At 43.4% G+C, this 22,305-nt stretch overlaps 2 protein-coding genes across 2 annotated transcripts; both read left to right on the top strand.

The window, feature by feature from the left end:
• Positions 1 to 231: 231 nt before the first annotated feature.
• Positions 232 to 6,971, top strand: LOC308318000 (gamma-glutamyl hydrolase-like; the record flags this gene model as incomplete). The annotated part of the gene is made up of 9 exons (XM_080767348.1): positions 232 to 283; positions 431 to 545; positions 3,338 to 3,422; positions 3,744 to 3,882; positions 4,580 to 4,672; positions 4,843 to 4,949; positions 5,466 to 5,556; positions 6,059 to 6,196; positions 6,931 to 6,971. The coding sequence occupies 9 exons, from the start codon at positions 232 to 234 to the stop codon at positions 6,969 to 6,971; spliced, it is 861 nt and encodes a 286-aa protein (XP_080623474.1).
• Positions 6,972 to 10,920: 3,949 nt separating this feature from the next.
• gprc6a (G protein-coupled receptor, class C, group 6, member A) lies at positions 10,921 to 16,644 on the top strand (the record flags this gene model as incomplete). The annotated part of the gene is made up of 6 exons (XM_080767347.1): positions 10,921 to 11,054; positions 11,264 to 11,540; positions 12,295 to 13,095; positions 13,351 to 13,566; positions 14,977 to 15,104; positions 15,546 to 16,644. 6 exons carry the CDS (start codon positions 10,921 to 10,923, stop codon positions 16,642 to 16,644), a joined length of 2,655 nt encoding a protein of 884 aa, XP_080623473.1.
• Positions 16,645 to 22,305: the final 5,661 nt, after the last annotated feature.

Raw genomic sequence — 22,305 nt, 5'->3', positions numbered from 1 at the left:
TCCACGGACCGGTTGGCTCTATAAGCAAACTGCATAGGGTCTAGGAGAGGGTCTGTGATGTCCTTCAGGTGGGCAAGGACGAGGCGTTCAAAGACCTTCATGACTACAGAGGTCAGGGCGACGGGTCTGTAGTCATTAAGGCCTGTGATCCTGGGTTTTTTGGGGACAGGGATGATGGTGGAAGCTTTGAAGCAGGCTGGTACCTGACAGCGCTCCAGTGAGGAGTTGAAGATGTTACTGAACACAGGGGACAACTGGTCAGCACAGAACTTCAGGATGGAGGGTGAGACAGCATCCGGTCCGGCCGCCTTCCGGGGGTTTTGTCTCTTAGGTTGGGCCTACCGCAGTATGTCCGTGTCTGTCCGTCCGTCCGTCCGTCCGTCCGTCCGTGATTCTAATCCCTCCTCTCCTCTGTGTGTTCTATCTAAAGGTATACTGGCTCAGGAGAACCATCCGGATGACCCTACCCAGCGGGGCACCAGCTGGATCGCTGGTTCTGTCGTCAAGTTCCTGGAGTCTGCTGGTGCCAGAGTGGTGCCCGTCAGGTACACGCGCACGCACGCGCGCACACACACACACACACACACACACACACACACACACACACACACACACACACATTTACACATAACAGAAGCGCAAGGATGCCTTGTACAAAGGACATAAACAATAGGAGAACAGCCAGTCACAAAGTGCATAGACGGCAGAACATTGTTAGATACAGTATAGTTGACATACAGACCCAGCAGACATAAATCGTGGATAAAAGAAACGCCTCTATAACACTCAAAGAATGAAACCCTTCCTCACCCAGGAGTCAGCCCAGCTCCTTATCCAGACATCAGTCATATCAAATCTCTCCTTACTGGCCTACCGGCATGTGCACTTGGGGACTGCCCATAGATCAAGCCTCTCCAATTGATCCAGAATGCCGTAGCACGCTTGGTCTTCAACCAGCCAAAATCCCCCCCATCTCCGCTCCTTCCATTGGCTCCCGGTTGCTGCCCGCACAGTACAAAACACTGATGCTGGCCTACAAAGAAACCAAAGGTATGGGCCGGCACCCCCATATCTTCAAAGTTTGATCAAACCCTACAACCCTCCTGCATGCTCAGATCAGCCAACACAGGGAGGCTGGAAGAACCTTCACTAAAACAGCCGGGACAACACTCTCCCTTCTGGCTCCAAAAATATTGCAATCAGAACTCACTTTATATAGGGCCTTTGTCCAAGGTATTTAAATAAATTGTGCATTACATTCACCCATGCACACACACATTCATACACCGATGGCGGAGGAAACCAATGCAAGGCACCAACCTGTACATTGGGAGCAATTCGGGGTTTAGCGTCTTAATTGCTCGAGGACACTTCGACACTAACTCTCTGGGGGAGCCCGGGATTGAACTGGGAACCTACTCTACCCCTGGCACTTTCCTCAGCACTTGCACTAACCTTGACGACCTTACAGGCATATGCAAAGGTTGAATTTATGTAATTTAGATAGCATATTATGTAGACATAGCACTCTATAGTGTATATACTCTTAGTCTCATTGTACAGATATTCTACTGTTCGATGGATGTTAGGTTCTTAGCTTGCGTATGATCCTATTTTCTATGTATTTGATGTTTTACCATGTGTTGTTAAATCACTCTGGATTAAGTGACAGATATACTGGATAATAGTTATAGACCATACCCACTCCAGGGTATGGTCTAACCCTGGAGTGGGTTAGACCATAACATCAGCCCAGCAGCACAATATAATTTATGTTGCGTTCACACGAACAGATGAAACGATGCAGTCTACCATTCATTGTCAATGGATTGGAAGCCAGCGATGTGAAGCTACGAAGCAGCTATGATGCATGAAGCTGCAAATTATGCTGTGATGAGTTTCATCTGCCCGTCTCTGAACGTACCGTTAGGTCTGTCCATTCTGACACACACCGAAGCCAGGAGAGCGACTGTCCTTACTTACCACGCGCGTTTTCAAAGTGGGTTGTGTGTGTGTGTTTTGTCTTTATATTTGGCAGCCTATATAGGGCATACGCACAGACTGGTTGTTAGAGGGTTCCAACAAATTGGGATGCCCAAAAAGGAGGCAGAAAGGCGTGGTGTCTCTGCTATAATTGGCAGCCGTCATATATGGCGGAGACGCTGTTACTTATACCCATAGAGTACTGAGTGACAAGCCTATTGTATCACGTCACGTGCCATGATTTTGCAGATGTAACTCCAATGCACCTATAATATTTGTGTCCTTGTATGCATATCCTTTGTGTGGACATAAATAAATGGTTAAAATGTGTGTGAGAGAGAGGGTATAGTTACATTATGCTACATATTGTGACAGTCAAGACTCTCTCTAGGTCGTCCTCAGACTCAGACGAGGCCTCCATCCAGTCATCCCGGTTCTCGTACAAAGCTTTTCTTTCTCTCTTTGTTTAAGCAGAATCAACAGCACAGAAGAGGAGTATGCAAAGTTATTTCATTCCATAAATGGGTGAGCTCACTTTTAAATTCTTATGATAAAAAGCATAATGAATTTTAGCACATTTATCCTATTTCTTTTTAATAATGTGTATATAAAATGTTTGTGCTGTAGAAGCTACTGAGCACCATAGGGCTTTTACAGTGGTGCTCCTATGGCCTCAGTCACACAATGTCTTCTCGTTCAAACCACGTGACTCCCATTGAAGATGAATTGCGAGCCGTGCGACACACAGAGGACACAGGAGACACGAGAAGACAGGGTGTCTTTCATGTGTGAGCGACGCCTACTGTATACGACCGCCATCAGCAACAAGTGAACATGGAGAACGGCATTCTCCGTCTGTTATTGTTTACGTCGCAGCATTAGTTGTATGAGCATGCTCCAATGTCTTCTTCTCTTTTTGTGGAAGGCTGGAAGCTACCGCACCACCTCGGAAAACAAGGAAGCGTTGATCAAATACAATACATTGTCAGTTATGTCTGTCATTGTCTATTTCTCGCTTCAAATGTTTTCAAAAACATTCTTGAGCAACATTTAGTCGTAAATGACATTGTGTGTTTGTATGGCTGTCATTTGTCATGTTGGACAAAGAATAAAAGTGAAGGAGAGCAGCAAGTGCTCTGAGGCTTTGATTAGATAGAGGTACAGTATAGAGCGGAGCGGTCATATTATACAGAAATAACACAATGCTGAATTTCAGCGATTGACCCATCAGAATCAAGCATTCAACCAAGCCGTGTAATAAAGCAATAGGCCTATAGCACACTGTCTGTTATGAGTCTCTGTTCCTAAATGCACAAGTGGTTTAGTGTTGTTTCACCTCCCTCTTCTTCATCAGTTTGATGCTGCCAGGAGGAGGAGTTGACCTTCAGACGTCAGAGCACGCCCGAGCAGCAAGGATCTTCTTTGCACTGGCTCTGAAGGTAATGATGGTTCCATGCTGTTGCTGTGCATGTGTAAATCCTATTTTCCCTTATTGCTGCTGTGAACAAGCACTTGTTCTTGGGTGAATGGTTGGGTCTCAAATTATGGTCTCCACCCGTTCCACATGCAAAGTGTCATGTGAAAAGAATCGTTGTGATTTGGTGCTATATAAATAATGAATAAAATTGACTTGACTTGATGGTTTTTACTTATATTATTCGATGCAGTTAAGAAGTGTGTTCATGAATGAAGCCATATAAATAACTAAAACTAATGAATTGAGAAACGATGTGCCACCCTTTCCCCTGTGTGGTCCTCAGGCCAACGATGCAGGGGATTACTTCCCCATCTGGGGGGTCTGTCTGGGTCACCAGCTGCTCTTTGTCCTCCTAACGGACCAGAACACCCGCGTCCTGACAGATACCATGGCTGTGGCTCTGCCTCTCACATTCACAGAAGGTAATAAGGATCATACAATTAGCCAGCGTTTCCCAAGCCCTAAAGGCCCGCCGCCCACGCATACTCCAGTTTTAGGTGATAAGATACTCACCTTTTCGGTGGTTAGTCAAATCAGACCGCACCCGGTCCTAAATAGATTTCTTCCTCTTCCTCTTCGATGTCTTCCTTTTGACTGATACCTGTGCATTCAAACTGCAGACAGGCCGGCCTCAAAATTATTAGTGCAGCGCGACTGGCAGCCGGCGTCAACTACAGTTCTCAACAGGCCCGAGAATTATGGCCCGGCCTTACCTGGGCCCTCATCAAACCCTGTACACTCAAAACACTGCCCCCGCTGCCACCCTTAGATTTCCATATATGGAGCTGACCTGTTCTGACATTCCATAATTATGTTGATCTGACCTCATCAAACCCTGTACACACTCAAAACACTGCCCCCGCTGCCACCCTTAGATTTCCATATATGGAGCTGACCTGTTCTGACATTCCATAATTATGTTGATCTGACCTCATCAAACCCTGTACACACTCAAGATACTGCCCCCGCTGCCACTCTTAGATCTCCATATATGGAGATGAACTGTTTTGACATTCCATATGTTGATCTGACCTCATCAAACCCTGTAACTCAAGACACACTCCATATATGGCCAGTACAGAATTCATTCCATATGTTCATCTGTCCCCGATGCCAAAGCGCCAGCCATCGTCCAGCAGTCTCACGCCGTCACCCAGGCGGATGCGTGCACACAAGGACGAGGTCACTTCTCGTCCTCAGGGCGTCTTACTGGTAACTTCTCTGAAACTGTGTGTGTGTGTGTGTGTGTGTGTGTGTGTGTGTGTGTGTGTGTGTGTGTGTGTGTGTGTGTGTGTGTGTGTGTGTGTGTGTGTGTGTGTGTGTGTGTGTGTGTGTGTGTGTGTGTGTGTGTGTGTGTGTGTGTGCGTGCGCATGTCTTCCAGAGGGCAAGTCCAGCCGTTTGTTCAAAGGGTTTCCCAGACATCTGATGCAGTCTCTGGCTGAGGAGAACATCGCCCCCCACTTCCACAAATTTAGTGTCTCAATGCAGGTACTTGATTGATTGATTGATTGATTGATTGATTAATTCATTCTAACCCCAAAAGCCCAGGGCTTATTTCCAATGAGGTCCTGTGTATTCAAGTCAATTAAGACATTACAATTTTTTGTTACTTTGTAGATTTAGATAATTATTTCAAAACATACACTAACACCCTGGATCAACGAGCAGATGCGTTCACTTAAGAAAGAATGTTGCAGAACAGAAAGGGTTTGCAGAAGAAACAAACTCACTATTCTTAAAGCTGCTATAAGCAATAATGTCAAAATGAATTACCTTTAAAAAAAAAAAAATATTCAGACAGCCAGCAATGAGTCTCTGTGACACATCTAGGGGCCGCAACATGCATTCAAAGATTTTCCTATAGAAGCTTTGTTATTGGTTGATTTGCCTGTCTACTTCCTGATTGGTTAGTCATTTCGACCAGGTTTCTTTTTCGACCAAAGACAAAGCTTCTAGGAACTATTTCCATCACTGGTAAACAATGAAATGACTGTGATCCAACAGGAATACAACGATAACGTCAAGATCAAGACGTTCTTTAAGGTTTTGACCACCAACACTGATGGCAACACAGTCTTCATCTCTACCATGGAAGGTATGTAGCAGAGTGGCTCACAACCTTTGGTGTCATGTCCCGATGGGAGGAGGTCAAAAGGGGGGTGAGTGTAGCAGCTTTATTTGATGGCATGATGGCGCCGTGGAGCAGCTGTTTGCAGTCTTAGTGATCACATTAGGCACAGTAGTGTATGACAGGCAAACGTTACTCACTTTCGGTAGTTTTTTTTTTACATAGATTACTTGACACTAGACTGTAGCTCTTGTGTGGGGTTTTAACGCATAATGAATTTCACATGCTTTTATTCGTAATTGGTATTGCTGACAATGAAGTTGAACCTTGAGATTGAGTGGCCCACAACCGCCATTTGCCTAAAACTGTAATCCTGGGCGCTACTCTCCCTCTGCCAACCTGCTGCCTGGGGAGAGCCATAGTTTATTATTAAAGTTATTAATCTTAGGTATGTTATCCTGTCTCCCATGCAGCCTACTGTTACTTGTATGGTCATTATATTTTACTTTTATTTTGTCTCCTCTTTTAGCCTACAGGTATCCGTTCTACGGAGTGCAGTGGCATCCGGAGAAAGCACCCTTTGAGTGGATTGACAAGCCTGGCATGATTCACTCTGTCACTGCCATGACTATCTCCTTCTACTCTGCCATGTTCTTTGTGTCAGAAGGTGAGACGGGCATGGCTAGGAGTATGTGTGTTTTTTTTTATTGCAGACCAGATGACAGACAGATGATGATATTCACATACAGTGCTGCACCTTGAAGTTCAGCATGTGCTCACAAGCATTTAGGATCACTTGTGGTCGAGGTACAAAGTCCTACTGCAAGTGGTGCAGCTCGAGTGAAATGTGAAATGTCAATACTTTTCACTGCTTTAGATTTCAGTACATCTGAGAAGGTTTTGTGCCAGGGACCGAAGAGGAGATCATAGAAGGAGAAAAAACGAGCACTCTCAATACAAAACAAATATTTTTATATAACCGGGTGCACGGCTCACGGAATCACTGTTAAAGGGAGAGACAGCCAGCACTTCAAAGTCCATTAATGGTACATTTATTGCATATTGTGCAGCACGGACAATCACAACACGTTTCAGGCGTAAATCGATTATACACGCTGAGGAAGGCTTTACGCCGAAACGCGTCTGTGTTGTGATTGTCCGTGCTGCACAATATGCAATAAATGTACCATTAATGGACTTTGGAGTGCCGGCTCTCTCTCTTTAACCGAAGAGGAGATCTCTCGCCCATTAATTCTACTTAAACTTCCACCACTCTCTCTCTCTCTCTCTCTCTCTCTCTCTCCCCCCCCCCCCCCCCAGCCATGAAGAGTGATCACAAGTTCTCCAGTCCTCTGGAGGAAGACGAGGCTCTCATCTATAACTTCTCTCCTCTCTTCAAAGGACAACGAAGCATCTTCATGGAAAAATACTACTTTGACTGACCTCCAATGTTCCAAAACCACAATTAAATATGATCACTGTGTGTATGACAGTCAATTGTCAGTAAAATAATATCATGAACATGAGGTGAGAGTCCAAAGGGTAACCGGAAGGCTTGCCCCCAAACACCCCAAAACACATTATCGTTAGGCATAGTTTTACTGAGTTTATAAGGTTAGGAATACGTTTAGGGTTAGGCATAGTTTTACTGAGGTTATAAGGTTAGGAATACGTTTAGGGTTAGGCATAGTTTTACTGAGGTTATAAGGTTAGGAATAAGTTTAGGGTTAGGCATAGTTTTACTGAGGTTAATGTTCGGAATGAGTTTATAGGTTTAGGCATAGTTTAGTAGGAGTGACGTCAGGACTTTGGTACTCTTCAGGAAGTTCAGGTGCAGGAGGCCATACAGATTTAAAGCGACAAATATGCTGTGAATATGCTTTGTATCTTTGCATCTGCCCGTGTGAACGCAGCATTAGACCCTGGTTTTGGTAGGACAATTGTCTGACAATTACTGCTGCCTGAAGCTGTAATGGTGTCCAAATGGGGGACTCCCGTTTAAAGGAGCACTGTCTGTATGAGACCCGTTTCTGATTCGGTGACTTCGGTCTATATGTGGCATTGTGGCATGCGCCTGGACCACTTGGCCAGCGGGTGCCCCTATATAAAGTAAAGTGAGTAAAGTATATTACTATATAACCTGTGTGTGTGTGTGTGTGTGTGTGTGTGTGTGTGTGTGTGTGTGTGTGTGTGTGTGTGTGTGTGTGTGTGTGTGTGTGTGTGTGTGTCTGTCTGTCTGTGGCTGGGCCAGGAAATAATTAGTCTAATTACATTAGAGGGTCCGTTAACTGATTATCCTTCCCAAATTACGTGTATGTGCTTCACTGTAATGTATGTATGTGTCATGCGTGTGCGTGCAATGCCGTGCATGTATCCATATGGTTCCGGGAGTTGATGTACTCCAACTGCCTGTTATCTGAATGTATGTGTTGTATGCTTGTTTCCATTAAAGGCATACATACCGGTACCTAAGTAAGTCTGTGTACTGAACTTGAGATACAGTGTACCGTACTTCATAAGTTACAGTCCAGCTTGCATACATTGTGCTTGATAGCGAGATGTTTCTCTGCAAGGCTAGCCCTGTACATTGCGAGGTCAACATTGCACATCATCATGCCACCGTCCTATGCCACGCATCTTCATATCTTACTGTCTCGTTTCTATGATCCAGCACTATAAATATTCCCTGTCCAATAAACTTTGTGAATCTGCCTCTGTGTCTCATCATTGGTTCTCCTATGTCTCCGTACTGTCACAGCCCCTGTAGTTGGTCTACTAGGGCCTGTGTGGTTTGTTAGGTAGGCCTAGTCTTGTGCTTCCCACAGGTCCTGCCGAGTTGCCAATCGGGTGCATTGGGAGCACCTGGCCACTTGGCCAGTGTTCCCAGGGTGCACTATAAGAGGCTGGGTGTGGCCACACTCTCACCTTCCATGAGAGCAGCAGCATCTGTTTGCACCATTCAACAACACACACTACACCCACCACACATCCACTCACTTACAATACTGATCTACTGATTAACACACACCACCTTAGTACTGTAGTATTGTTTGTTTATATGGTAAATAAATATTTTTTTGTGCACAACAGCCGTGTGTCTTCCTCCTTTGTTATGGCCCAAGAGCCAGGTCATAACAGTACCAACAGAGGTACTTCAACTGGATCCTCACTCACCACCCAGCCTACACACACTACCAGCCTGTTCAGAGCTAGACCGGCCGAGGGTCCATTTAGAGACCACAACACTAATATACAAGACATCAGCTACACTGTAGCTGATGTCTTGTATATTAGTGTACTGTACTGTAGCTGCTACAGTACAGTTCTACACTATAGCAACTAGCTTATATGTACTGTAACTTATATGTACTGAAAACAATTAGGTGTTAAGCTTAGAAGACCTTTCTAGGACCAGTTACATATTGCAGACAGGTGCGGTGTTGAAGGAGTCACAGTTTTTGATGTCTGTTATTTGGGCATTTCAGATTTAGGTGGCATAACAGTTTGGTGGAGCTCCCTCTGGTGTTGCACCTGTGCATGTCTCTCACATTATACATGGGCATCCCTGATCCCTTGAGTATATTGAAGACCAGGCCCATTGCAAGTAGCTGTACTCCAAACATGGGCAACTGGGGGCCCTACCTTCACTTAATGTGGCCCTCCGGTTAATATTGGAATACTGATACCGTATATAATTTATTTCAGCTGTTACAATTCCGACCATGCAAACATAACTGGCTTTATATTACTGCAGTCTAAATTTGTAGCTTAGTATTAAAATGTTATTGTCTTTTTTATGTCCAATATATTTAGTTCATAAACTATAATTATAAAGGCATTTAAAGGCATTTGAAATTAAATAAAAAAAATACTTTTCAGGATTCCAATTCAAATATAGCTAAAAAATCTACAAGTTCAAGAGTTTGGAGCTTAGATTGGCTATTTTTGCTACGACAGTAATATGCAAGGCTCTGGAGCTGTGGCCCTCTGGAGTGAGTGTGGAACTATAGTGGCCGTCTGGAGTGAGTGTGGAACTGTGGCCCTCTGGAGTGAGTGTGGAACTATAGTGGCCCTCTGGAGTGAGTGTGGAACTATAGTGGCCCTCTGGAGTGAGTGTGGAATATAGTGGCCCTCTCCATCTTCAAAGTTTCCCACCCCTGGTACTCTGTCCTGACCTCTATAGCCTGAGCCATTCCACCCTATAGCATAATGAGAAGGTGTTTAGGTGAGGTGAGGTGAGTCCTAGGTGTATGAGGCCAAGTAGTAATCCGAGCAGTTTGTTTTGAGAGGTCTGAAGCTTTGTTTTTAATGCCTTTGTGGTAGTACCATGACGTGCAGTCAAAATGATGGAGTGCTATAGTGTCTTCAGTGTATTCCTACTGACCAAAGTGAATGTAGAGACGACACCGATCCGGTACCACTGAATGCACCCTCCTATAGAACAAACATGGGTAGCCTACATATATTTTCTTTCTACGGCACGTTCTGCTAGCTTTCTTCAAATCAGGCCTAAAGATCTCTCAGGGGGCCAAAGTAGGAGCTAAACACAATACATACTTTGTATACTTTGTTGTAAATTTGTTGATGATATTGTATTTTGTGCTATGTTAATGAATTGAACATAGGACCACAATGGAAACAAGTCCCCAGGACTTTTTGTGTTATCCTTTTAGCTCAAATGTCATGACTGTACCTTGTTCTGTTACATTTATATCTAATAAATAAAGTATTAAATCAATTAAAAACCAACGAGGAAATCCTGCCCAAAATCTTGTTCTTTGGTTGACTTTCCTGATTACCGTTGTGCCATTTTTTCACTAGAAGGATAATCCTCTAAAATACAATCCAGGTAGCTAATGATGTCATGTCAGTATCAACCAGTATCAAATACAGTAGCAATAGCAATATCACAAGAGAGGCCTGATGAGCATTCTGAGTCAGCAAGCATCGCATGCATATTTTCAGTCAACTTGATAACCTGCATGTCAATTGCAATTCCAAATGTTTGTGTAAAACAAAAGGCAGACATGAAAACACATGAAAACATACAACTGCCAGTGAAATATGAGTCATATCATCCAGCTGCCACTTAACAAAAGTGGGCCGGGCTCGAGGGGAGGAATACTAGATGTGACTGAGTAGAAGGAAGCAACAGGGAAGTCTTGTTTTAACTGAAGATGCTTAAAGGAGGCTGTATCACAACGGCTGTGTAAGGAGAGATTCTCAGGGAGAAGACTGTCATAATTGTGTGTGTCTGGGAGAGAGAGAGAGAGAGAGAGAGAGAGAGAGAGAGAGAGAGAGAGAGAGAGAGAACCTAACAGGATAGACAGTAGAGCAGACATGATCAGTATGGGTTCTTCTGCACTTGTTCTTCTCATTATGCTTTTCCAGATGGAAACTGGACAAGCCACTGCAGGAGCTACAGCTCCTGGTGATGTCATCATTGGTGGACTCTTTCCCATCCATGAAGCTGTGGAGAAAGTCGGCAGTAATATGTATGAACCTGCTGTTCGGAGATGTGTCAGGTGCGTTCACTGTAGCCAGTATGATTGATAACCCACCCCCCTCACCCCTTCCCTTCCTACCACCCCCCCCCCTCCCTCCCTCCCTCCCTCACTCTCTCTCCAATTTCTTTTATGCCCGTGGTCATTTTCTGCACGTTTCCAATCTTGTGTCATTGTGTGCATTGTTGACATATGATACTGACAGCAGTACTTTGGCCCAACTCAAGCAGGTTCAACAAGGGACGGCTCACTGTGGCTCTGGCAATGATCAACGCAATAGAGACGATCAACAGATCCCCCAAGCTAACTGACATTGGTATCACTCTGGGATATCGAATACACGACTCCTGCCGTGATGTCAGCACAGCACTGAGGACCGTGGATGACTTCTCGCATCAGGGAGGACAAAACACGTCCTTCAGCGGCGTTGCAGCTGTTGTCGGGGCATCCTCTTCTGAAATGTCCATCTCCATTGCCAGGCAACTAACCCTCCACATGATCCCCCAAGTAGGTGGAAAGTAACTCGTAACTATACAATTAATATTAATAATATACAATTTTAAGATACAGTAGTTTTAGTTTTACTAGTTATATCCACCACTGGAGGTTTGTTGTTGTCTGTATGGGGAAAGCTAACAGGTGCCATAATGAGTCTGTGTCTTAGATGTGCCTTTTCAAGGCTCCGTTCACACAGCTGATCGAGACACATTCCATATAGCCAGTCAACCAAAACATAATTCTTATTTGTGTTTTTTCTATTCATCATTAATACAAGACCTGTCATTCTGTGGGCCTTATTGACCAAGTGAATAGAAAAGACTACACAGGTTAATCACAGGTCATTCTCTATTCCTTGAGTTTTGGGGCCTGTGGCTCCCCAGCTAATACAAGGCTTGCTGCACCAGACTCCCACCTTGCCTGTCCTCATTAACAAACCACACCTTGGCCCCAGCCCCACTCAACACTGATATGCTGCAAAACTGTTACATGCCCCAGGAGTGATACAGATTACACAGATTACTCCGTTTTTCGTGCTTTTCTCTTTCTTCCTTGCCAGTCTATTATTAGACTAATACAGGTGCATTTTTGTTCATAAAAGACTGACAAAGACTGACACAAAAAATGTGATTGTTGTACATCACAAAAGGTTGACACAAACAACTTTTGTTGTATATGACAAAAATACAATAAACAATTACTTAATGAAAACACAACTTCAGCTAAGATATATAAAATAGTCAAATCTTCTGCCTTTCTGCAGATCAGCTATTCCTCCACGGCTGTTATTCTGAGTGACAAGAACCGCTTTCCCGCCTTCATGAGGACTGTCCCTAATGACGACCATCAGACGGCTGCCATGGTCAAGCTGCTGAGTGACAGCGGCTGGAACTGGGTGGGAATGGTCACCACAGATGGAGACTACGGCCGATCGGCCTTGGACAGCTTTGTCACCCAGGCTTCAGAGAAGGGGATCTGCGTGGCCTTTAAAGAGATCCTCCCTGGCTCTTTGAACACTCCGGAGTCCCAGTCTGCAATATATAGAGCTGCCACGACCATCCACAAGCACCCAAAGGTGCAGGTCATAGTGGCATTTGTCCACCCTACTCACATGGCGAGCCTGTACACAGCGTTGATTGCGTTGCCAAGAACAGGCCTAAAGTCACAGTCTATAAAGAGGATATGGGTGGCAAGTGACAGCTGGTCATCTTCGAGCTCTGTATTTGACAACGTGACACTGGAGGACATAGGACACATTGTGGGTTTTACCTTCAAGAGTGGAAACCTGTCGTCACTCAATCGCTATCTGACAAGGCTGGAGTCTGACGACGAGGACCACGTGGGAAACAACTCTTTTCTGCAGGAGTTTTATGCACAGACGAATGTCAGTGGAGGAGCACCTGGGATGAAGTCCAAGGCCTTTGAGATGCTAAGAGGCAATACCATCGCAGGCACTGTCTTCAGCGTCGAGATGGCTGTGAATGCCATCGCTCAAGCTGTGGCTCATGTCTGTGCCTCCAGCTCCAAGGACTGTAAAATCCCAGGCTCACTGAAACCCCAAGAGGTACTACAATATGTTTGCTTAAAACATTTTGTGTAAGTGTGTGTGCGCGACTGTGCGCATGCGTGTGTGTGTGTGTGTGTGTGTGTGTGTGTGTGTGTGTGTGTGTGTGTGTGTGTGTGTGTGCGTACGTGTGTGCGTGTGCACTGTGCATGTGTGTGTGTGTGTGTGTATGTGTATGTGTGTGTGTGTGTGTGTGTGCACACGTGCGTGTGTTTTTGTGCACAAACAATTGAGTCATCTACATGCTTGTTGTAGGTCCTGAAAGCTCTAAGGTCCCTCCAGTTTGAGCAAGAGGAAAGAAAATACAAGTTTGATGTCAACGGAGACATTAGCCTAGGCTACGATGTCATCATGTGGAGGTCGGGGAGCGGGAACGTGTGTGTGCACAACGTTGTGGCTGAGTACCACCCAGTCACCAGCAGCTTCTCCTACACCAGCCAGAGCAACAGACGACAACTGATGGACTTGAGGGTAGGCCATCAAACCTTGACACAGACATAAATACTCTTCTGTACTCAAAGCACTGTGATTCTCAACCATAGGATCCCACGTTTGACATGCATATTAGGCCATATATGGCCTGCCATTTGATACAATTTCCTCGTGTTAACTTAATCCGTAAGGGTCCATTTGACCCAGACCCTATATTGAAAATACAGTGTTGGCCCGGGCCGGCCTAGCGGTCTGGGCACCTAGGCTGGTAATCCGTAAAATGCCGATGAGCGATGACCTTTGCTGCGTGTCTTCCCTCCATCTCTCTCCCCGTTTCCTGTCAAGCTACTGTATCAATAAAGGCTAAAAGCCCCAAAACATATCTTAAAAAAAAGAAGAAATACAATGTTATAGAACCCGATAAGCTAATGCGTACGTAATTCATGCTCCATCGCTATACAATCTGGAAATAGACGATCTACAAGCTCACTCGTCAGACATTAGTAACAGCATAAGCATGCTTATAACAGGTTATGGTGTGTAATTCGTACAGACGGTAGGGGATGATAGGGGAAACCACACTCACAATGAATCACACAAGTAGTACACACTCCTTAGAAGAAAACAAAAGGTTTTGTTTACTCAAAATAATGCTTGAAATGTCAGGTGGGAATGTGGAACAGGAGACACAGTTAAAAATAACCAATGGCCCATATTCCTTTTCTTTCTGGCTTCTGAACAAGGCGTGGTTTTATTTTTCTTTGATGCAAGAAAGATGTATTCGGCGCTGCACTGCGGCAACATGGACATAAGGGCTACCCTTGCATGCTTAAAATGTCTTCCTCGGGAGACAAATAATAAAGAAACTTGAACCTTGAAGCTAATCCAGAATCTCCCGAGGACTCCCGGTTCCATCATCCAAAGCAAAGTACATATGATACTCCCTGTGAAGATTTAGCTAGAACTTTATCAGAACAATACCAACATCAGTTAACTCGATCCTCTCACCCGAGATTGGCAGTTATTTATTAGACGATTCAGACAGAATTCTATTGACAGAATTAACAAACAATTTGAAATATTTTGGAACACAAATAAGAACTCAGACAGCGCTGACATACTATGGGATAATGATATGAATTAAACTGGTCCCAAAATTGGACATTATTCAGGCTTGTCAGACACAACCAACTATTTGAGAATAGATGTTAATTAATTAATGTAAAAAAAAAGATGAAAACGTTTAAGGCACTCTTGTAGAAAAGTACTTTTTTACAAGAGTGCCTTGGTCTCATTCTTTTTGCATTAATTCTGTCACCCAGGTGTACCAAAGAGCACCTTATTGTACTCCAGCCAAACAGATGCGCTCCTTCCATGTGTTTTTTGTTATAGGAAACATTTGCATGGTGCGTTGAATAAAGTGCGAATGTGTGTGCGTGTCATCCTCAGCGTGTGGTGTCTAAATGCTCGGATAGCTGTCTACCTGGAGAGTTCAAGAAAACAGCAGAGGGGCCGTACACATGTTGCTACGAGTGCATCAACTGCACCGAGAACCACTATTCTAATCGCACAGGCAAGTCATGACTGACTACACAAACACATATTATTTTATTTGGATCTGCACAAGAGGCGCAATACAATAGATTCAAACACTGATCAGAAGAAGGTTACATGATTATATGGTCCAACCAAATACGACTGCTGCACATGCCTGCACATGAGGGGGGGAATAAATAAATAAATAAAGATAGCACAATGATTCCTTTATGCCACCTAAGGATAAATGAAACATCGCCTTCTCCAGATAGTCAGACTTCCCATAATAGTTGAGACAGAACAGTACACACACACGCGCGCGCGCACACGCACACGCACACACAAACACACACACACACACACACACACACACACACACACACACACACACACACACACACACACACACACACACACACACACACACACACCCTACACATCTAATTGTTTCTCATTGTTCCCTGCCTTCTCCAACCAGACAGTGACCAGTGTCTGAGCTGTGACCCGAAGACAGAGTGGTCCACCCTGGGGAGCAGCGGTTGCAACGCCAAGACTTTGGAATACTTCTGCTGGAGCGATGGCTTTGCCGTGGTCCTGCTGACGTTCTCCGCCCTGGGCATCCTCTTGGTCATGGTGATGGGGGCTCTCTTCCTGCACCGGCGGCACACTCCCGTGGTGAAGGCTGCCGGGGGAGCCCTCTGCCAGGCCATCCTGTTCTCCCTGGTGGGCAGCTTCGTCAGTGCCTTGCTCTTCGTGGGTCAGCCCAACGCCCTGCGATGCATGGCCCGGCAGGTTCTCTTCGGTCTCAGCTTCACGCTGTGCGTCTCCTGCATCCTGGTCAAGTCCCTGAAGATCCTGCTGGCCTTCCAGTTCAACCCCGGGCTGCAGCATCTCCTGCGGAGGCTCTACCAGCCTTACGTCATCGTTGCCGGCTGCATGGCCGCGCAGGTGGCCATCTGCGCGTGCTGGTTGTTTCTCAAAAGCCCATTTTACAACGTCGTCATTTATCCAAAAACGCAACTAGCAGAGTGTCACGAGGGCTCGTATGTGGCGTTCGGGGCGATGCTGGGCTACATAGCTGTCCTGGCGCTCGTGTGCTTCATCTGTGCCTTCAAAGGTCGCAAGCTGCCCGAGAAGTACAACGAGGCCAAGTTCATTACCTTTGGCATGCTGCTGTACCTCATCTCCTGGATGATCTTTGTTCCCGTCCATGTCACCACGTCAGGAATATACCTCCCCGCCGTGGAGATGGTCGTCATTCTCATCTCCAACTATGGCATCCTGGCCTGTCATTTCCTCCCAAAGTGCTACGTGATCCTTTTCAAGAAGAGTCAAAACACCAGCAGTGCTTTCAGGAAGAACTTGTTTGAGTTTTCTTGTAAAGACAGTAAGGCAGCCTCTGTCTCTGATATTTCTCTGTCGGGGGAAAAACACACCAGTCAGCCCTATATCGTCAGTGCTCCGTCGCAAATTCTGCCCCACAGAACCACAGAAGTGACTAATCACACAGACTGCTGTAGTGGATACAGGACATCAGCCACCAATCAAAGAAACCGTCTCCGGAGATGCACCAGCATATGAACTCTTTTTTTGTCATCAGATTTATTTTATAAAAATATTGAAAAATAATGATATTATTAATAGGTACATGATGCATCTTGGGGAGCTTTCTAGGACCAACATGCACTTCACTTTACTTATTTTTATCATTTCTGCAAGAATGTGTGAGGAACCTAAACAATAAAAACATACTTGTGTGTATACATGTGTACATAGAGACATAACAATACAAATCTTAATTGCAAATGTAAATAATTTAGCATTATTATTATATTATGCCAATTATGAAAATTGCTCAACATATGCAAGTTAGCATCCGGCAGTTTCTACATGCTGGGGACCCATACTCAACATTTCTAACATAAAACCTTGGTGTACTCAACATGTCCGGGTTCACAATGAGGCTCTATGGGCTGGCTAGACTATTTGTCCGAGGCTTAAAGGTCTCTAAATAAATACTTTCTGAAACGTCTATGAGAAAAATGAATGGGAAATTCTCTTCCGGGCTGCTCGTCGAGACGGGACTGTGAAGCTAGTCTATATACCCACCGCTATTATTAGCAGTTTACCTAACAAAGACACACAAAGGAGTCTTAACTCCCATCATCAGAGTCGAGAACATCAATCACTTTGTTAACCATGAGTCAACAAAGTTGGGAAATAGTAAGCAGTCTCACTCTCAACACACCCCTGCTTCTTTTAAGTGGGACGTGGTGCTGAAAGTGAGGGGATGACACGCAGTAAAAGGCTGTGGGGATTGGCACACTGCCAGACTGGATTACCAGCCAAGGTGCCCAGAAGGCTACGCCAGCCGCCTAGGCCCAGTGTCTGTCTTCTATGTGGATTATGTGGCTGACACGCATTGACTCTTTGCTCCTCAATCCATATATATATATGTACCTTTATTGAGAAAGGATATCCCTGAGATGCATCTTCTCGTTTTCGAGGGGGTCCAGCATGTCCTGTCCTACTGTAGCATCATGACTAATGTCCTTAAATATATATAATGCACAGTACACATCGGCTGCTATAATGCACATGCACCTTTATATATCTTAGGTACTATGTAAATGTTTCTTTTTGGACTACAAACTTTAGTTGTAAAGTTTTGTAGCAAAGGCTTGTCAATATCTGATGTGAGAAACACAAGAGGCTACACAGGGAAACCCTTTACTTGTACAGTTTGTGGTAAAAGCTTTGCTTAAACCTTTTTTCCTGCCTTGATCTCCTTGATTTTACCTGATGTCAAAATGTACACAGAAACTCTGACACACTTGCTGGGGGGGATGTTAAATGATCTGTATGTCCTCTTCAAAAACATGGAGGTCTGGTGGATGTGTATACATTACACACATGACATCAGCTGACATTACAGTATACACTACAAAGAACTGCCTGGAGCAGTTCCCACTTGCAATTCAATATCCCATTATTCCCATTGCTATTCCAAGTAAATCGTGTGTTAATTCAAGTGTCAATAGTATACCCAACAAATCAGTTTTTACTATATTTGGTAAGGCTACAGTATATGTACAGTATGAGTTTACATTATTTACAATTAAATAAGAAGTAAAAACATTGAATCTAATTCTAAATATAACTGCGCGGGAGGTTAAACCGCCTTGGGCATATAGCGCTGGCTACATCAAGTTTCGCCCAAGCTGAAAGTAGCCTACTCATCTCTGAACTGGCCAGTCTGGTTACATAATAAAAATGAATGATATAAACATAACATGATGCATGTTTCTGGCTTTTGTCCCACTTCAGGATACAGTGTATACCGGTAAGCATTCTATGAAAATATGAATGTTCACAGATAATACAAGGCTCATAAAAGAGATTTCATTCATACTCATGCTTTTGCATGTATCCTGCACCGTGCAGTGTGCTTGCGTATTATAACTTTTATTAAATAAAATAAAATAAAATTATGATGTTTCTTTAAATGTCTATATCACATGACTAGATCAGTTACATTTCTAGGTTAAAGTATAGGTTCTCAAAGTGGTGTCTGGGGATCCCCTTGGTACCAGGGAGTCCTTAGCTAAATGTGTTAATACAGCATCACAATTCAAAATAGCAGATGTACAAGCTCACAGTGCTGCACGAATGAGCTTTGTGCTATTCTTTTACATTTTCTGAAAAACCACTCTCAACAGATTTGGTGTAGAGGGGAAAAGGAGGGCACCTGTGTCCTATTAGTCTCCCAGCTGCAATCCCAGTGTTGATTGTTTGTTCTGTTCACCTGTGTATTGTGATCCCTGTGTCTACTTAAACCCTCAGTTCCTTATGTTCCCTGCTGCTTCTGCTTGACTATAGATGTTGTTATGGTGTTCTGTTCCTGTTATGGTCACCTAGTGTTTTCAGTATAATGAATACTTTAATTTGACGTTCTCTGCTCCTGCCTGTCTGTTCAGCATTTTGGGTCCTATATTACTTTTCTTGAGTTGCACCGTGACACCCGGGGCCACATGCTGCCACCACTTTTACTTAGTGCTGAAATAATAGTAATTTAAGTATTACTAAATGCATTTGAAATTAAATAAAACTGTTACATTGAATAATACTAACCCACTATCCCTTTATTAATTTAGCTATTTGAGTAATGGGATTTTCACTTTTCAGTATACTACAGGTGAATGTAACCCCCTGGAGTGAGTCTAGTAATTTTGTGGCCGTCTCCATCATCAAAGTGCGTGCGTGCATGGTCTAGGGAAGTAAAGTGCATGCACTCAAATTGCAAGGGAAATTTTGGGATTAAAACAGCATATTGTCTTTGGTCCCAGCAGTGACTAGGTCAGACCACCCGTAATGCACACTTTGGAGGAATGTAAATGCAAACCTATTGCAAGATATGGTGAAACAGGATCTGTGTAGAGTGGAATGTCTCACTTGTGAGGCCTATTGTCATTTAATGCTTAAGGACATAATCCTCATTGACTGGGGAGAACCAGGGAGTGTGTGTTTTTTGGGCTAGAAATGCCATGAATGAACTCAATATATTTGGTAAAAACTGACTGAAACTTGTGAAGCACAATGGATAATTTAAGCTTTCCAAGTATTGTACATTTGTGTTTAGACCTATTTGAAAAGGATCTCCATTATACCATGGCAATCAGCTGGTCTTATTGGGGTCCACACAAACACATACTGTACCGATATTACAAAACACAAAGAAAAAAAAAACATAAATTGCATTAATTCACATTAGAGTTATGTCAATATCAATATAAAACAGATGAAAACATAAATACTATGGTACGAAATAAATAACTTATAGAATAAGTTTATTCCTTTAATGGTCATTTGCATTTTAGTAAATACCTTCATCCAAACAATCTATTGTTGAAATATACTGAAATGACTGTACTTTATTGTTCCCTTAATACATTTAACACTGGAGCTTGAAGCATTAAGTTTGTATGAACAAAGGACTGTCTGGTACAGAACACAACACTGTAAAGCCGGAAGAAACTGAATGTTGACAGAGTTTATGGTTTTGTGTATTGTTGTGTATCATCACTCAGACACTTCCATGACGTAAATTTGTCTACAAAGACGTCTGGTATGCTCCTCCACAGAATCGCAAACAATTTACAGCCTTGAGGTGTCTAAATACCTCATAAACAATAGTGGTGTGTTGCATAAACTAGTCAGAAGACTAAACGATGCATGCAGCTGCAGTGTTATGAATTGTTTCCCCCTGAGGTTCTGAATCTGGTTTGACTGGATTCATTCTCAGCACGTCTATTTTTTACAACTGAATGATTCATGAATGCATGAATTGCCTGTGTTTGAAAACACTTATGCCATATGATGATATTAGCATATTACGATATCCAAAATATCTATGTCCATTGTCCACAAATTTAAATAAAATGCTGTTCTCCGGTGGCCAGTGTATAGTATACGTATTACTGTATCTGATTTGTGTGACGGTTCCCTATATTGTGTGTTATGTTACTCTTTTAGGTTGTCTGGTTAGGTGTATAATATGTCTTGCTCTCCTAATCATTTTGTATGTTCTCTGTCCAATAGGATTGGGGAGCAGAGCTACTATAATGATGATCAGCTCGCACCTGGGCCCGGGTGTCGACGCCCTATAAATGCCTGCTTCCCCAGTCCTTCCCCAGTTCTGTTCTTTTCATTTGCCTCCTGCACCTTTTCAACATTTCTGTTTTCTGTTTCTCATGCATACACGCACTACACCACTGAATACTGATCTCCACACCCCACTGTTTATTCATGATTTATCGTTTGATTACTTATTTTTGGTTAATCAATCAATTCTATTTATTTGTGTATTTTGTTGTGTATCTTGGCACCCCCTAGGCCAGGTACATAACATTTGGTTAAAGTTTTAACTCCATGTTTACCACGTATTGTGTTGTGGAATGATCTCCACAATCTCCTTACCAATCAACCAAGAAAGAAATAGGGCTTTAGAATTACTCACTTTGTGTTGACAAAATATAAAATTATGATACATTTGGAAAGTTTAGCTGATTGCAAGAGCAAATAGTGCCAAACAACAATCTATTCTTACACTTATGCTTTGGAAAAGGTCAAAATGCATTTATAATTTCATCTTCTTTAATCCTGTAGTCATGAGTGTCATGAGTTGCTGTATTTACAATGGAATCAAGTGTTGGAGGGTTAGAGCAGGGGTTTTCAACTGATTCTGAACCAGGGACCACCACCCTGACTATGAATCAACCTGGGGACCACTGTTGTGTTGGGTGGGGGGATATGGGCGTGGTGTGGGGGTGAAAAAGCTTGAAATGAAATATTGACTGTTACAGTCCCATGGTTGCCCTTATTCTGTTCTCTTAACCTTCTATAAACTCATACAGCAGATTATATGGGCACGTTTGCTATATGGTGACTTAACCAGTCAATCAAGTAGGCCTGCACTTTCCCTTGAAGTTTTAATTCCCTTTTCTGTAGAAGTTATTGATATGCGACTTCCCAGTAACTAATTACTAGTGGTACTGAAAAGGTGAAGGCAGAAGCCGAGGCTTATTGCGCCTGCCCTTTTTGAACATTACTCAAATTACACTAAGCAGAGAATATTGTCAGACATAGATTTCATTAAAAAATAAAACTATATGGTTCTGGCCATTGATTGTGAGAAATCTAAGAAATCTAAACCGGGCTTAGATTTGGCCTATATTATGATAGGCCCAATGACAGCGCCACAACAGGCCATTATATGAACTTTCAGGATGTCCCGATTTCCTTAGTGGCTTCACAAAATATCTGTCTGACTGCCCCCCTGGTAAAATCACAAAGGAAGTGGGGAGAAACTAGGGAGATATGTATTTGACACCTCATGTCATGTGGCTATTTGACCACAGGATATGAAGTACACAGGGACAAACATGATTGAAGCCTACAACCATACTCTGCAGCTACTTGGCCGCAGAGCATGGTTCTCACCCTAAGTTCTTTCCCTTTTTGCCTCTATGATTTCCTGTTTTTGGCTATTATAGAAGTGTATATTTGTATGTCTCTAAAATGTTTTGATGAATTGAAAGCGGTGGGCCCTATAGTAAACAAGTGAAATGCTTTTATGGTGTCGTCCACTCACAGTTATCAGTTTTTGTATTGAGTTGTGCTTGAAATGTGTTTCTGCAAACTGTTAATAAATACTTCAATCAATCAAAAACACATTTACTTAAG

Source organism: Protomyctophum bolini (assembly GCF_963924005.1).
Source record: "Protomyctophum bolini genome assembly, chromosome: 7".
NCBI lineage: Eukaryota > Metazoa > Chordata > Actinopteri > Myctophiformes > Myctophidae > Protomyctophum > Protomyctophum bolini.
This window is presented reverse-complemented; position numbering and strand designations above follow the sequence as displayed.